The following is a 15,340-nucleotide window of genomic DNA, read 5'->3' on the forward strand; positions in this document are numbered from 1 at the left end:
TCTATAGTCATGTCTTTTGATCTAAATGATCACTTAATTTCGAGCAGTCCAGTTATCCCATTATCACATAAAATGGGATCCGCAATTGCACCTAGAATCTCAGTTCTGGCTGTAGTATAAGGACAGCATCATGCACATGTCTAGATGGTTATTTACTTTGGTAGAGCTGCTTTGCCCTTTGGTTCATTGGTAGTGTCATAGCTTGTTGCCTTTGAGGTGAAGGGTTTGAAGTAGTGTATCGCCTGGACAATTTTTTCTATAACTTTTTTTCTTTTTAATATTTTTTCTAAGTTAGAGGCTTTCAGCCTCCCGTCACAATATTTGTACCCTGTAAAGTTTATGTCAGAGGTTTTGATGGAAATGATGGGGCCCAATGTTTTTTCTACACCACCTGAGCATTTCGACTTGCCTGATGAAGCTCAAAAGTTTTTTGACCAGAGGTTTGGCAAGGACTTGGATGTAGCGTGATTTTTACTGTCATCCTGGTGATGATTATTCATCCAACCTGACTATGTGTAAACTCACTACTTCAACATGTGTTACTGATCCTTGGAACGAAGGTATGAAAATTGATACTATTTCTTGACTGATCAATATTATAACTGTTCTATATCCTAGAATCTCGCTATGTATAATCGCTGATATTTTTGGATACGGAGGTTGTCATCTTGTATATTACTCAATTGCTTGACAATATACATGACTTGACTTTTTCTTATGTATATGTTACAAAGAAGAGTCGTTGAATTTTATTTTGATTTTTTTTTAGAGCACTTCCAGTGTACAAGGTAGAAGAAGACGTGTTACCGGAAGTTTTTTGAAATAGTGTTTAGTCTGCAGCTTACCTCAGGGTGAATGTCATGTATAGGCTTAGTTTTAGTTCTGTTTTTGTTCTTAATTTTGGGCAGGGGTAGGGACACCACCACAACTTTTGCAACCCACATTCTTCTCTATTCACAAGAGAGCAAAAATAATCCGAACTGTGCACCTTGACATGTTTGTTTTACTTTTTCTTTTGTTATCTGAATTATCTTCCTGTAATTCTTATTTTTATTAGTTAAACGCGGTAAACAATATAGATACAGAGATTCCTGCTGCACGATTTATTAGTTGGAATGTGAAGGGTTTAAATTGGCATGTTAAAAAAGCCGGGATATTTTATCATCTCAATATTTAAAATGTGATATTGCATTTCTACAGGAAACTCACATGTTGGTGAAGGATCAAATCAGATTTAAAAGAGGGTGGGTGGGGAATAGAGGGCTCCGAGCTCTGTGCTAAAAACGAAGCCCTGTTACTATTTTTAGCACAGAGCTCGGAGCCCTCTATATGTTCCACTCTAGTCTTAATTCTAGAACTTGTGGAGCGGCCGTACTAATACACAAGAGAATACAATTTAATGCAACTGCTGTCACCTCAGACCCACAAGGGAATTGTGCGCTGGTTTCAGGGCTTCTCCATCATAAGCCTGTGGTTTTGGTAAACATTTCCGCCCCAAATTGGGATGATGAGTTTATTGGTAAAGTTTTGTTAATTCCAGATCGGAATTAACAAAAACTGATTTTTGGTGGGGACTTGATTTGTGTGATGAATTTGACGCTTGATCGTTCCAATTCTAAATCTAAAAATCTCTCCAAGAATGCCATGCTACTGTTTGCTTTTGTGGATCAGATAGGTAGTGTTGACCCCTGGCGGTTTTTGTTCCCACAGAGAAAGTCCTTACCTTTTTTTCCGAATGTACATCACTCATATAGCAGAATAGACTATTTTTATAGACCAGAACCTTCTTTCCTCCTTCAAAAAGTTGAATACTCAGCAATTACAGAGTCAGATCATGCCCAGTTACTTCTGGACCAGCGTTTATCAACCAGTGCGCCGGGGCACACTAGTGTGGTGAGAGACCTTGTCTAGCGTGTCACAGGAAATTTCCCGATATTATCTTTCCATAAAAAAAAAAAAAAAAAACATGCCATTGTTCAGTATATTTCCTTTTATTACAGTGGTCAGCCAAAAACCTTTAACATTCATCTACCCAGCAGCAGTTTCCTATTCTTTCACCCTTTATATATTAATTATGAGGTAGACAGGGAAATGTTATTAATGACCTCTTTTGTTTAATGAAGTTGTTCAAGGTTGTACTCCAATACAAATAATACAATTATTTAGTGTAAAAATATTGCTTTTAATTGTACTCATTTGGATTGATAATTTGTTTAAAAATAACAAGCAGAAAAAGTTAATGTAGTGAAATAAAAAGTCGTACTGGCAAATCTTTTTGTTCATTTAAAGTGTTATTTTTGTACTATTGTATTTTAGAAAAATAAATATGTAGAAAAACGTATAAAAGTGATATAGTAAAATCTCAAATTACTGTAAAATTATAAACCAAAATAAATAACCTGTATTACCTCCAGATCCACGGTGACCAGAAACAATGATAAAAATGTTACACTGTCAATTTAGGCAACATGTTCATTTATGCCTTAGAAATATATAAAAAAAATCGTGCTAGGAATTACTATCATAACATTTTCGACAAGTGTGCCTCAAGATTCTGTTCGACTAAAAAAAGTGTGCCTCAGCTTAAAAAAGATTGAGAAACACTGTTCTGGACCATGTATCCCCTATTTACCATTAGACCCCTTCTGCTGGAAACTAGACAGAACTGAGAGCTTTTGTGAATTGATATCACAATTGCAGATGACACAGCGCTTGTGGCTGATTGAGGATTTTATGTCTTTCAACCAAACAAATTACATCTCCACTTCTCTCCAATGGGAAACACTTAAAGCTGTATTCAGGGGGAAATTATATCAGATTCGACCAAAACAAATACAATGAAAATAAGTAGGCAAGAGTCAATTGAAGGCATATCCATGGTGGATACTCAATACGGTTTCCCTTCCCCTGAACTTTGTAAAGGGAAGCTGGACCTCGAAACACAATATAACTTACTATCAACGGGAAAAAAAACGGAGCGAATTTTACTAAAATCACGGGGGTATACTTATGAGCATGGCAACAAAGTTGGACGATTGTTAGCACACCAACTTAAATGTCGCTCAGCTTCTCAACATATCCTACAAATTCAAAAGAAAAAACAACGATGAACTAACCATCGACCAGGAAGAAATTAAAAACAGGTTCACAACCTTCTATTCAAATTTGTAAAAATCAGAATTGATTACTGATGTCTCTGAAATGGAACACCTTTTTGATAATCTCCAAGCTCCCTCCGTAACAGCTCATAGGACCAAGACAGAGTATATGCGGATAATTGATTATTGTAGGTATCAAACCCAGTCTCGTGCTCTCCCCGGATTATCCACGACCTCAGAAGCTTTGGTGCCATCTCTGGAAACAAACTAAACTTTAACAAAAGTGATTGTTACCCCTCAACAATTTAGCTCTCCAAATATAAGATGATCAGCTCCCCTGGAAATTCTCTAAAAATGGCTTTAAATATTTGGGTATAAAGATTACAAAGGATGTGCAAATTCTTTGCCAAAAACACTTCTTTCCATTATTTGAGAAAGAAAAATTGGACCAAAAGAAGGAGAATTATCCATCTATCCTCAACAGAGAAAGTAAATTGAAAAAAAAAAAACCCAAGTGTGCTTCCAGTTTCTTTATCTGGTTCAATGTATCCCACTCTATCTCCCCAAATCTTTTTTTTTTTTAAACCTATTGAAAAAGCTCTAATTGCTTGCCTATGGGATGGGAAAACCAACACAAGCAGGGGGGAGAGCTTGCAAACTCAGCACAGGAAGGCTGGTAGCTGGATTAGAACCCATGACCTCAGAACTGTGCCGTTGACTCGCTTATCTCTCAGCTGCCGCACCGCCAGCACATTACATTATATGCAAAATTAATTGGAAAATTGAATGACTAACCAGCCATTGCAAATGGATTATTCAGTCAGATTAGAACCTATATTAGATTTATATTTCTAATCTAGACTATACAAACTAATTTAATGAAAAAGACTAGAAATGTATTCCTACTTCAATTGATCATGAAAAATCTTTAAGTTTAACCTTGTTGATAATTAAAATACCCATTTTATCTTTAAGTTATACTTGGTTGGCACCAAATAGTCCCATAAGAACACAAGTAAGCTGCAGACAGGTTCTATTTCGACACACTGAATAAGCACATAGTGCAGTAAATATTCACAAAAACATGCAATTGATAGACACAAAACCCCAATACCAATTTATTTGAGGAAATAAAATATTCTAAGCAGTTGCGGTCCAAAACCAAATCACACCCTTGTAAAGCCTTAGAGACTTTAATGAATTATATGACACTGCTGGTAAGTGAGGATGAACTAAACATAGAATAGCGGTATTAATCCAGAAAACAAAGAAAATTAGTGAACATCTAAAAGAATGGTGACAAAATTCTGGTAAATAGTAAAAACATCATCAAAATGTCCTTAAAAGGCGTTTTGACTTAAACAGTACATCTTGAAAATTAATGGTAATTAAGATGATTTTTAAAAAAGTAATATTCAATGTACGAACCACAACACTCTGTACTTTAACCACTGATTGAAACAAATCTCATCTTAAATGTGAGCACACACAAGGTCTTAAAAGTCACAAGAAATTTAATTCAATCTTACCTTTGTTTAGTACAGTACACCCCCGGGATAGTGTCCCATCCTTCTAATCTTTTCACTTTACAGTGTGGGAGAATATATTTTGGGGAAACCTTTTTACGGCATTTTCCCCACCATACGACAACAAAATATTTTGTGCGGCCAAAATCTTTTCCGTGTTCAGGCGTAGGACTGCGCGAGTTACCTCTCCAAGATGCCGGTCTGGTATTTGTCAACTTCATATAAAATGCTGGTCTGCTATTGGTTGCTCATCGCATCATAAGAATGAACTTTCACCCACAATGCCTCTCTTCGTTCCGTTCAGAAGTTTTTGTGCTTCGAAAAGACTTTGCGAGTCGGTGGTACAATACTGTAAGTTGGTATTGTATTTATTCGCTATAAATCCCAAGGCTTGCAGGTATGCTAAAGGGGAGAGAAAAACGATTACAATAGAAACGAAATTTGCAGTTATCAAGAAATACGAAAAAGGCACACAAATCACTATGCTTGCTAAATTGCATGGCCTTAACCTATTGAAGATCGGATTATTATTTAAAATACGAGTTGATTAAGACAAGGCTATATTGTAAAGGCTTGACAACCCTTACATTAAAATCAGTTTTTAGTCAAATCAATTTCCCTCCTGCATCAACCCACTAACTCCACTGTGCCAGCTAAACTTAATCATACACCATTATTCCTTTACTTGTTTATTATACACGTATATTACATATAAGAAGTACTATATGAAATGAAATGATCTGCATTTATATAGAGCTTTTCAAGTCAATGACTTCCCAAAGCGCTTTACATTGTGCTTCACATTTCCCAATAGCGGCCGTGATCTGTGCAGCCATGTAAGGCGCTAACCTGCTTATTGGGGGTAATTGGGGGTTCAATGTCTTACCCAAGGACACTTCGACATGTAACACGGACAAGCCGGGATTCGAACTGGGATCCCTTAATCCTAAAACGATCGCTCTACCTCCTGAGCTACTGCCGCCCCCAATATATACTACTTTTTAATTTTTACTGTTCTCGTCCGGGGTAAGGAACGCATTAGCTTATTATCATGTTTCTTTCTTTGCCATAAGACAATTAATATACCAACCCACTTCTGAATAGATTCGTCATATTCCAGGTGTCTACAATTTATGGTTTTCATGAAGTCAGGATACTAAAAGATCACTCTTCCTTTACCAGCCGTAGCCACAGGATATGGCTTTCACAAGTAAATAATTGGAAATAAAGACGTTTCTGTCAATGTCCCAGAAGGCCTAGCCATACACTACCACGTAGTCAATAGACTAAAGTATAAACACACATACACATTCGTGGGATACATACCGGCACTAGAGAAAAGTAAGCACCATGTGGTCACACGCACAATACATTGTGTTGGAGGACTAAAATCTCATTCAATCCGGTTTGAGCCTCCCCATGCATAGCACCCTGGTCGGAACGTAGGCCAACGACGACAGTTGTAAAAAGGTTTAATTTTACCCTTATTTAGCCCTATTGCTGCTCTCAAGGCACTATGAGTAGGTGACATAATCATTAAAAAACACTTAGGACATTGTCTTTGCTCAAAATCTCTCTTAAATTACATACCGGACTAACCAAATGTCTCTATCTTTGGCCCTGTCGACTCTTTCCTATTATGGCACATTTGAACCCCTCCCCGCCTAATATTGCCATCAACCTTTCCAAAGTATTTTTTACATACAAGTTAAATGTACACACAGGCCAAAGTTTCAAAGTGGATGAATTTTACGTCAAATCAGCCCGATGAAGGATGGATGATCAGAAATTGAGAGTCCATATCACTTTTTGACCCCACCCCCTGCCCTTATCTCTTAATGCTTTGATCTGCACTTAAAAGGAAAGGTTGCGTTGTGACAACCTATAGAAGAGAGCAGGTGGACTTCTTGCGTTTCTTGGCCTGCAGCGCAGCTCTGGTTGCCATCTCAAAGACCTCCCGCACGCCATCTTTGGTTTTGGCTGAGCATTCCTGGTAGCCGCTGGCGCAGATGCGGTTAGCCATCTCTTTGCCGTCTTCACATCTCACTGGCTCCTGCAAATTGTTTGATGTGTTTATATTTGTAATAAACAAATGTATGCAATATAAAGAATTAGGGATGCACCAAATATTATGCAGAATTATTTTCGCTAAAATGATAAAAAAAAAACCTTTGCGGTTTTGGCCGAAAGAAAAAATAAAACATTCCATGGTTCCTACAACTTAAGGCAAGTTAAATTCAAGACTTTCAAAGACTTTTTTAATGCCTTTGGAAAACAATTTTAAGACAAGCATGAGGGGAAAAAAAACACAAATATTTCTTGCAGACAATCCATAGTGGCCAATATGGCGAAAAACACGTTGGTCTGACAGCTACTTCTCATCAAACACTTATCTGTGGTGCAAAGTAAATGTATCTGTCAGAAGTTGCTATGTGTATTGTGGGTAGATCTAAGCAGAGAAAGTAAATTGGAAAAAAAAAACAAAAAAACAAAAACAAGTGTGCTTCCAAAGTTACTTGACCTGGTTCAATGTATCCCACACTATCTCCCCAAATATTTTTTTAAATCTATTGACAAAGCTCTAATTGCTTTCCTATGGGATGGGAAAACCAACACACGCAGGGGGGAGAACTAGCAAAAAATATGTACTAAAAAGGGAGATTGACTGTTTAGTGCAGCAGCTAAAACCCATTTATTTTTCGTTATAACCCGAAAGAATATTCAAAGTACTAAATTAAAATTACTTTGTGTTTATTTTCATTTCAGATACCTCAGCAGTTTTACTTTATCTGTTGTATTTTGTTGTTCAGAAATTTCTTTAAATCACTTAAAATGCCTTTTTTGTAAATGAGAATTCAATTTCAAATCATCAGCAAGTAATATGCCAGGCAGTTATTTATCATTTTATTTTAGGCCTTTTAGTCAAGCTAATTAAAAGTTTCGTTTAATTTGTAATTTTTTCCGGTGGTGTGGTTTTGGTGTTTTGGCCAAGGCCCAAATTGATTTTCGATGCATACTTAATAAAAATATAAAATCTTACAAAATCCCTTTACCTGTTTCATTTTTGCAAGCTCTCGTCTGGTGTGTTCATCGTTGCGCAGGTCTTTTTTATTACCCACAAGGATGATGGGAACATTGGGGCAGAAGTGTTTTACTTCCGGTGTCCATTTCTCTGGAATATTTTCTGCCAGGAGAAGAACAGATAATGCTTTATTTATCAGGAAAAGGTCAACAACATACATTTTTCACAAACGCTACCTAAACTGTCCGGACTGTCGACAGAGAAACACATGAGAATCACATCAGTGTCAGGGTAGGAGAGAGGCCTCAGTCGGTCGTAGTCTTCTTGACCTGCTGTATCCCAAAGCGCTAGTTCGACCTGGAATGAGAGTGAAGGCAATAATGTATTGCTTTGCATCAGATTTCATTCAACTTAGTATGAAATAAATACAGAGATGTCTCAGCTTTCGAACACCTGCCCCCTTGAACAACATCTTTGGGATAATTAGCCTTCGCTTTCAACTGAATTTCAGATTTCGAACGACCCAAGAGCATTTGAGTGAGACGAACCATGTGTCTAACAGGTCTTAGTTCTTGCCATTTATGATTATCTGGAGAAAAAAAACTGTGTGCGAGGAGCATCTTAATAGTGATAAAAAGAGCATCGCATTTGAAGCCAGTCGTGGCTGGTATGAAAAGTCTAGGCAGAGAATTGGTATCCGTAAAATTCGAAATATTTTTTTACTTTATTCATTGCTTCATACATTGGTATAAGTTATAGAGAAGAGGAGTTAGAGGAGTTAAGAAGATGCACACACAAGGCTAGAGTGATAAGTTGTCATAGTAAGGCTGTCATAACAATTTCTAGAGACAATTGTCACACAAATAATCACAATTGACAAATCTATTATCATTTTCCCCCATCTGCTACTATGATAATATGAGCTTAATATTAGACATAGTCTACAGCCTAACAAAGAAGAGTAATTTAATGGTCAAGAAATAATCAATAAATCATTATTAACTTAACATTATGTTCTTCTTATTAAAACAAATGCAACAGTCCAGGACTTCAGCCCGTGAGGTTAAAACCTTTTAAGGAACAATGCACAGGTGAGGTAACATGTTGCAAAATCTTCAATTCAATATTGCAGTAATAAAGTACAAAATTGAACAAAGTGCAAAAATGAGGTGCACAGATGAAAAAAATACACTAATTTCATTACAAACACTTCAATTGAATACAGCATCAGAGTAGAATAATGTCTATTTGCTCTGATTCAAGTTTTAATATTACCAATATTTTTTATCTTTACGAGAGCCCTTATCATAGTAATGACAGAAAGCACTGAGAAGTGGTAGAAGACGTTTATTGTAATCGCTCTCGAGTAAGAGAGCAGAATGATATAAATATGTGATATAAATAGTCTAGTACATAAAGGCTGAAGAATTTGTTCAACCAAGACAATACAAACATTCTGAAGAAGATAAAAAATGCAGTTGCACGCTAATCCAAAGGAATGTTAGTTTACAAAACAACATTTATATTAAGGCATTATTATTATTTCTAATAAATGTATCTATGTTACTTATATAAATCTACATGCTAATGACTAAATTGCTAGTTAGATAAACACTTCATTGAAAAGATGTGGACTTTATACAAATTACAAAAGTTTAAGATGTACAATTAATTGTGACATGACGTATTTCAGTGACTGGTAACATCGTAAAGACACAACTTTGCTTATCAGAGACTTGTTTCATTAGTGGAATACTACGTCACTTTTTGGGTGAGTTATACCGTCTTTATAGGTTTCAGTACCAGTTTTTAAGAATGATCGTGATCTTTCTGTGATGAGTACGTTTTGAAATGATCATCACATCTTGAATAACAAGTTCAACATTCCGAATGATACACGGCATGATGCATTTCAGTGACTGGTAACATCGTAAAGACAAGTATTTGCTTCTCAAAAGTCTGATGGCCCGCCGGCGGAACATTGAGGGGTTGACACTGGTTATTTTACTATGAAGGATAGATAAAGTAGGACTTTGATCACCAACCTGAATTGGATTAAGTTTGAAAGATGTAGAACTACTCTATCTTTCTGTAATCTCACAATAGCACACTGTGGAGCTCTTGATAGGAGAAACAAATGTCTCACCTGTTTGCCATCCACTTCAATGTCAGCCACATAGTTCTCAAACACAGTGGGCACGTAAACCTCCGGGAACTGATCTTTACTGAAGACAATGAGCAGACAGGTCTTTCCACATGCGCCATCCCCAACTATGACCAACTTTTTCCTGATAGCAGCCATCTACAGAAAGAATTTCAAAACAAGCCTTGTAAACATGGCATTGAGATTTGTTAGTAGGTGGTATTAAAAAATATCTCCCAAATATGTACTTTGAAAAAGGAGAACATCTACTAACTATCAACAGAAAAAGCCACCTTAATCATTAAGTTCATTGAACTTGCTTGTAGTTTCCTTTTTTTGAAGAATGACTTCCTTTTTGTTTTAAGAGAATTTAATGGAATAACTAGTTAAATCTAGTTATAAGCCAATCAGTTATAATTTTACAATAAACCTTTTGTATAATTTCAATGCAAAATAAATGTTTACCGTTTTATGGTACTTTATTTTTGTGTTTGAGTTTTTCTGACAAACTTTTTAAATTGTCATTTTCAGCACATAGCTTTGATTTTGTGCATCAATAATAATAACAAGTATATATATATATATATATATATATATAAAATCATTAAGTTCAATTATTTAAAAGGGAATTCTTTTAAAGTTGAACGTTTATTATCCTTTCTTCTTTTAAGTGTTTCATTACATGTTGATCCCAGAGTGCCACGTGTAAACTCAGAAACAATGTACTCTAACATTGTAATCAATGACAATATAATAATTGGATTCTATTGAAATCTCTGAGAAGATCTGTCAAATCAAGTCATTTTTATTTGTATAGCCCTTAATCACAAAGAGTCTCAAAGGGTTGCCAATTGGGGTATTATTTTCCTAAGTTACATTTAATGTATTTTGAAGGGAAAAAAAAATAAGCCCATATGCATATTGCATGCTATTCTATCTTGATTACTGTCCAACCCAAAATTTTAATTCCACTAAATTCCTATTTAATACATCTATTTTATTTTGCTCATCAGAAAAATAAACACATTATCTTTACTTAAATAATTAATAAGGGGGCAACTCTTTTTCAACATTGTCAATATACTTGACATGGTAAAATGCATTTGACAAGACTTCCCCTGAGCCATCACTGCCCTAAATAAGCACACAAAACTGAAATAATAACTTGCCTTTGTATAGGAAAATGCTTTTCACTATTTACATTGTAAACATTTATTAATACATAAACATGTATGTTGCACAGACATTATAAAAAAAAAGGTTTGGGGTAAAATTAGAAATAACTGACGGGCATATCACTAGATTTTAACTGGTTCATCCATTACCCTGTGCAGCCCTAGGAGAGTCTTTGTGATTAAGGGCTATACAAATAAAAAAAAAAATGACTTGACTTAATTATTTAATAATTCAATGATTCACTTAAAACTCAGGGAGGTCTACAAGAACTAGAATAATATTTCCTATTGTCATTAGTGTTTTTTTTTTGTTTTTTTTTTTAAATCTTATTTTGATTACAACAATTTCATTAAATGTTTATCTTGGAGCACGGGCAGCACGGCGGCGCTGTGGTTAGCGCGTGTGCGGCACAGTTCTGAGATCATGAGATCAAACCTCCTGTGTGGAGTTTGCATGTTCTCCCCGTGCTTGCGTGGGTTTACTCCGGGCACTCAGGTTTTCTTCCATATTCCAAAAACATGCATGTCAGGTTAATTGGCCAGTCCAAATTGTCCCTAGGTGTGAATGAGCGAGCGGATTGTCTGTCCTGTGTCTAGCTGGCAACAAGTTCAGGGTGTCCCCTGCCCACTGCCCAAAGCTAGCGGGGATGGGCTCCAGCACCCCGCGACCCTACTGACGATAAGCGGTGCAAATAAAGGATGGATGGATCTTGGAGTGCTACGTCTAATCTCGTAAGCAATGTACTCTAAATTGTAATCAATGACAAGATAATTATGATTTAATTATATTAAATCGTTATGACTTAAACTATTTTACATTGGTGATATTCACGGAAACAATGCACAAGTCCCTATCAAATCACATAGTATCATGATTATAGTGCAAACCGGAAAACATATCGTCCCATCTAGTATCGTCGAAAAAAAATAAGTCAATGTGTTGACTAAAACGAGGCCAAATTAGTACGCAATATGTTAAATTGACATACGACTTCAGAGTTTATATCAATTGTCCAGAAACTAAAGTTCGACTTTCGTTCGAAGAAGAATTCGAAGTTCGGCGTCAAGTGTACCGTAGGCCGGGCCCGTCAATCCGGCTAACGTTAGCCACCAGTCAGGCAGAAACTAGGAGTGGATTGGTGATTTACCTCGGCGGTTACGCTTCAATATGAATACAAAATATAAAATAAATCGTTGCTGCATTATTTGTTTATGGTCAGTACAACATAATTGTGTAAAATTGGGGAAGTTGTCACTGAATAGTTACCTCTTAATGTCCCTGCGTCCGCCTTTCCTTCTCTTCTGGTCTGTTTGTTGACTCCGCCTAGTATTGAAGCGCATGCGCATAATACGTATAATCTTTTGTTTTTTTACTTAGGCGTCAAAACTTGTTTTGCTTTGCCTTCAATTTTTTTTTCAGTCATGTAGCAACAAATATCAAATACAAAAAAAAATTAACCACCCAAAACGAAAAGAAGGATGAAGGTTGAAGCCAAAGGCCAAAGTGACCCTTCCCCTAAATACATTTGGACGTTTGTTTTCTTTTTAACTCATTTTAATGTCAAACATCATTATAAGATTCATGTTTTTATTCAATTTAGAAAATACCCAATGGTTTGAGTCACCATGTACATTGTACACAGATTTTTTTCCCTTCGAATCGTTCCCCTCCTTAAGGCCTCAAAGTGGAATGTTTGACCAGGAGATGGCACTTTGTCTGGTAAAAGCGAGGGCCAGCGATACACAGCACAGTGTGGCAGCTGGATGCTTGAAGAGCATGGCGCCGATCTAGTAAGGGATTCCAAGGTGAAAAAAAAATTTCGACCCAAGATTTTTTTTTTTTTTGCAAATATCAACATTTGCAAATATCAACATTAGGATGATAGATCGTGTTTTTTTGCCTAGTATTCAAATCAATATTTTTTTAATGGATATGTTTTTTACCACCAGGAGGCAATAATTACACACTGTCTCTTTCTGTACTATTTCCCTTTCATAGAAAGAGGTACATGTACATTTATCCATTTTGCCACATACTTTATTTTTAGATATTTTTCGTCAAGGATTGATATGTTAATTCCTTAAACCCCCAGTGTGTAATATGTGACCAACAGAAGGCACTGTTTAATGCAAACGAAAACCAGTGCCAAATGAGCACAGCGTAGGAGCAAGATGACAAACATAGCAGTGAGTACTAGGTATGTATTCAGCTATGAAAAATACAATTTCTCAACCGTTGATTTCAAATAAAAATTAACATTGTATTATAGATTATGCATTATTACATAGTATTCAAATCTTTTTTTTTTTTAATGTAAGTTTTTTTATACCATTAGGAGGCACTGAGTAAACATTACATACTGTACCTTTTAAATCAATAGAATATATGACATGGACAAATGGTTTTTATGCAGTGGCCTAATATAACTTAAGACTGGTGAGGATGCCAACTTCCAGTCACCATTTTAGATAAAATCTAGATCTATTCGTACAACACTTCTCAGAAACTGAAATACATCTATAAAGCTGTTTAAAATCTTAAATAGGGACCTGACGTCAAACATCTAACTTAATACAGGGAGAAAATATTATATATTTTTTACTCAATATTTTAGAATACATTTAGATGAATTCCAAAGTTAATATTGGCATTTAAAATGCAAATGAAATCCAAAATATTAATAACATTTTGACTATGATACAACTTCCAATTTAAGTGCGTGCATTTTCTGTATGTTACTGATTTGTGAAAGTTTATACTGTAGTACTTAAGCCTTCTGGGAGTCTAATCAATGACCATCTGCTTTCATGTACAAGCAGCTCTAAAACTGCATGAGGTCATACTGCTCTTTGACACTCCCTAGTGGCTCCCTGACACTTTTACAGCAAACTTCAGCCCCAACAACCTCATTCAAATAAAATGCCCGGCATCACCAAGCCTAAACGCCTGGTCATTATACTTATAGAACACGAGCAGAAAATTGTTTCATTTTTTTTGTAGTGAGTCGTAACTGAAAGCCTAAACGCTTAGATCAGGGGTCGGGAACCGTTTTGACTCAAAGAGCCATAAAAGCAAAATATATTAATTTTATTTTGGGAAAGAGCCACACCATATATTATGAGACAAATTTACTCAATTGCTAAACCCGCGCCCCAGACAAAAGCTTAGTCTTCAGCACATTTATTTTTGATGATTTGATAAAAATTATGAAAAGAGAATAATGCCAGAGCCCGTGTCCCAAAATCAACAAACTTACCATTTTAAACTTGTGTCTTTCTTGCAATTACTCAAGATAGGTTAAACTCATTTTGACCCTTTTTTTCATACATATTGGTTTCAAAACCAGATGTAAGCTGTTATTTTGTAAAAACGTCACAACATTCTGCAAACAGGGAGCCTGATGTGCTTATGCGTAGGGCGAGAGATGGGAGGGAGAGCTTGCACTTTTTGCATAGCTCCACCCATCCCTCCCACTCACCCAATCAAAAAACTTTAAGTTCTCTTAACAGTGTGTTCTGTGGATTCATCATAAGGTATCTGAACACTAAAGAGAGATCATATAGTGAGGTTTTATATAACGGATTCTTTAGCGATGTACAGCCAGAACGAGTTTTTTTTTTTTTTTCGTGTGACACCTTGACTGTAAATTGTAGTGAAAACGTGCCCTATATATTCTGCCAAGCACCATCTCAATGACAGCTTTGACTTTGTGTGTATCTGAACAGGATTTCTGGGATTCTAGCTCAGCCTTCTGGCTGGCTGTGGTTGTTGAAATGAGCACTTTATGCTTTCGGAGATGGAATATGAGCTTGCTCTGTCCACTCCACGCATCGGCCCGGTATTGCAGTACCTCCGGGAACGGTGCATTCGCAATGATCGCAGCAAAGCTTTAGGGTTAGGACCTTAGCTTGGCCTTTTGGCTGAGAGTAAGAGTCCCGGCTCCTGGGCTTTGTAGCGTATTATGAACTGACCGATAACGGATAATGGATAGTGAATAACGAAGATAGATCAATAACCCTTAAAAACCCCAAAACCCCATTAGTAGCCTACGATTTGGACGAGATGGAGAAAATTTGCATGCAATCAAATTTGTCTCCGAGCCATAGGTACTTATAGAAAGAGCCATATATGGCTCGCGAGCCATAGGTTCCCGACCCCTAGCTTAGATAATCAACATAAATTTCAGGAACATATAGGAATGCAAAAATAAACTCATACTTTAGCAATGATTCTTTTATTCAATTTAAATCGTGGCTTTATATTTAGGCACAGCCCACATAAGCAAAAAGTCGCATCAGTAATTAATTAACAAAAGAATTAACTATTTGCACAGTTTTATAATACCATGTTAGTGTTGATCGACCCATGTTGCGGA

At 36.2% G+C, this 15,340-nt stretch overlaps 1 protein-coding gene and 1 pseudogene across 3 annotated transcripts; one reads left to right on the top strand and one right to left on the bottom strand.

Annotated features, from left to right (window-relative positions):
- Positions 1-4,188: 4,188 nt before the first annotated feature.
- On the bottom strand, positions 4,189-12,289 carry LOC148370410 (rho-related GTP-binding protein RhoA-C-like). Of its 3 annotated transcripts, XM_088332933.1 has the most exons (6): positions 12,232-12,289; positions 9,793-9,948; positions 7,883-8,003; positions 7,678-7,808; positions 6,507-6,677; positions 4,189-5,026 (listed from the first exon to the last, which is right to left on the bottom strand). In XM_088332933.1, the coding sequence occupies exons 2-5, from the start codon at positions 9,946-9,948 to the stop codon at positions 6,507-6,509; spliced, it is 579 nt and encodes a 192-aa protein (XP_088189059.1). In that variant the 5' UTR covers positions 12,232-12,289; the 3' UTR covers positions 4,189-5,026. The 3 variants fall into 3 exon arrangements, with proteins under 3 accessions (XP_088189059.1, XP_088189057.1, XP_088189058.1); XM_088332931.1 differs by having other exon boundaries at positions 4,189-6,677; XM_088332932.1 differs by lacking the exon at positions 12,232-12,289 and adding an exon at positions 12,038-12,191 and having other exon boundaries at positions 4,189-6,677.
- Positions 12,290-14,700: 2,411 nt separating this feature from the next.
- LOC148370411 (U2 spliceosomal RNA) lies at positions 14,701-14,837 on the top strand (annotated as a pseudogene).
- Positions 14,838-15,340: the final 503 nt, after the last annotated feature.

The sequence above is a fragment of the Urocampus carinirostris genome, chromosome 3 (genome assembly GCF_059441175.1).
Source record: "Urocampus carinirostris isolate Australia breed hairy pipefish chromosome 3, RoL_Ucar_1.0, whole genome shotgun sequence".
Classification (NCBI taxonomy): domain Eukaryota; kingdom Metazoa; phylum Chordata; class Actinopteri; order Syngnathiformes; family Syngnathidae; genus Urocampus; species Urocampus carinirostris.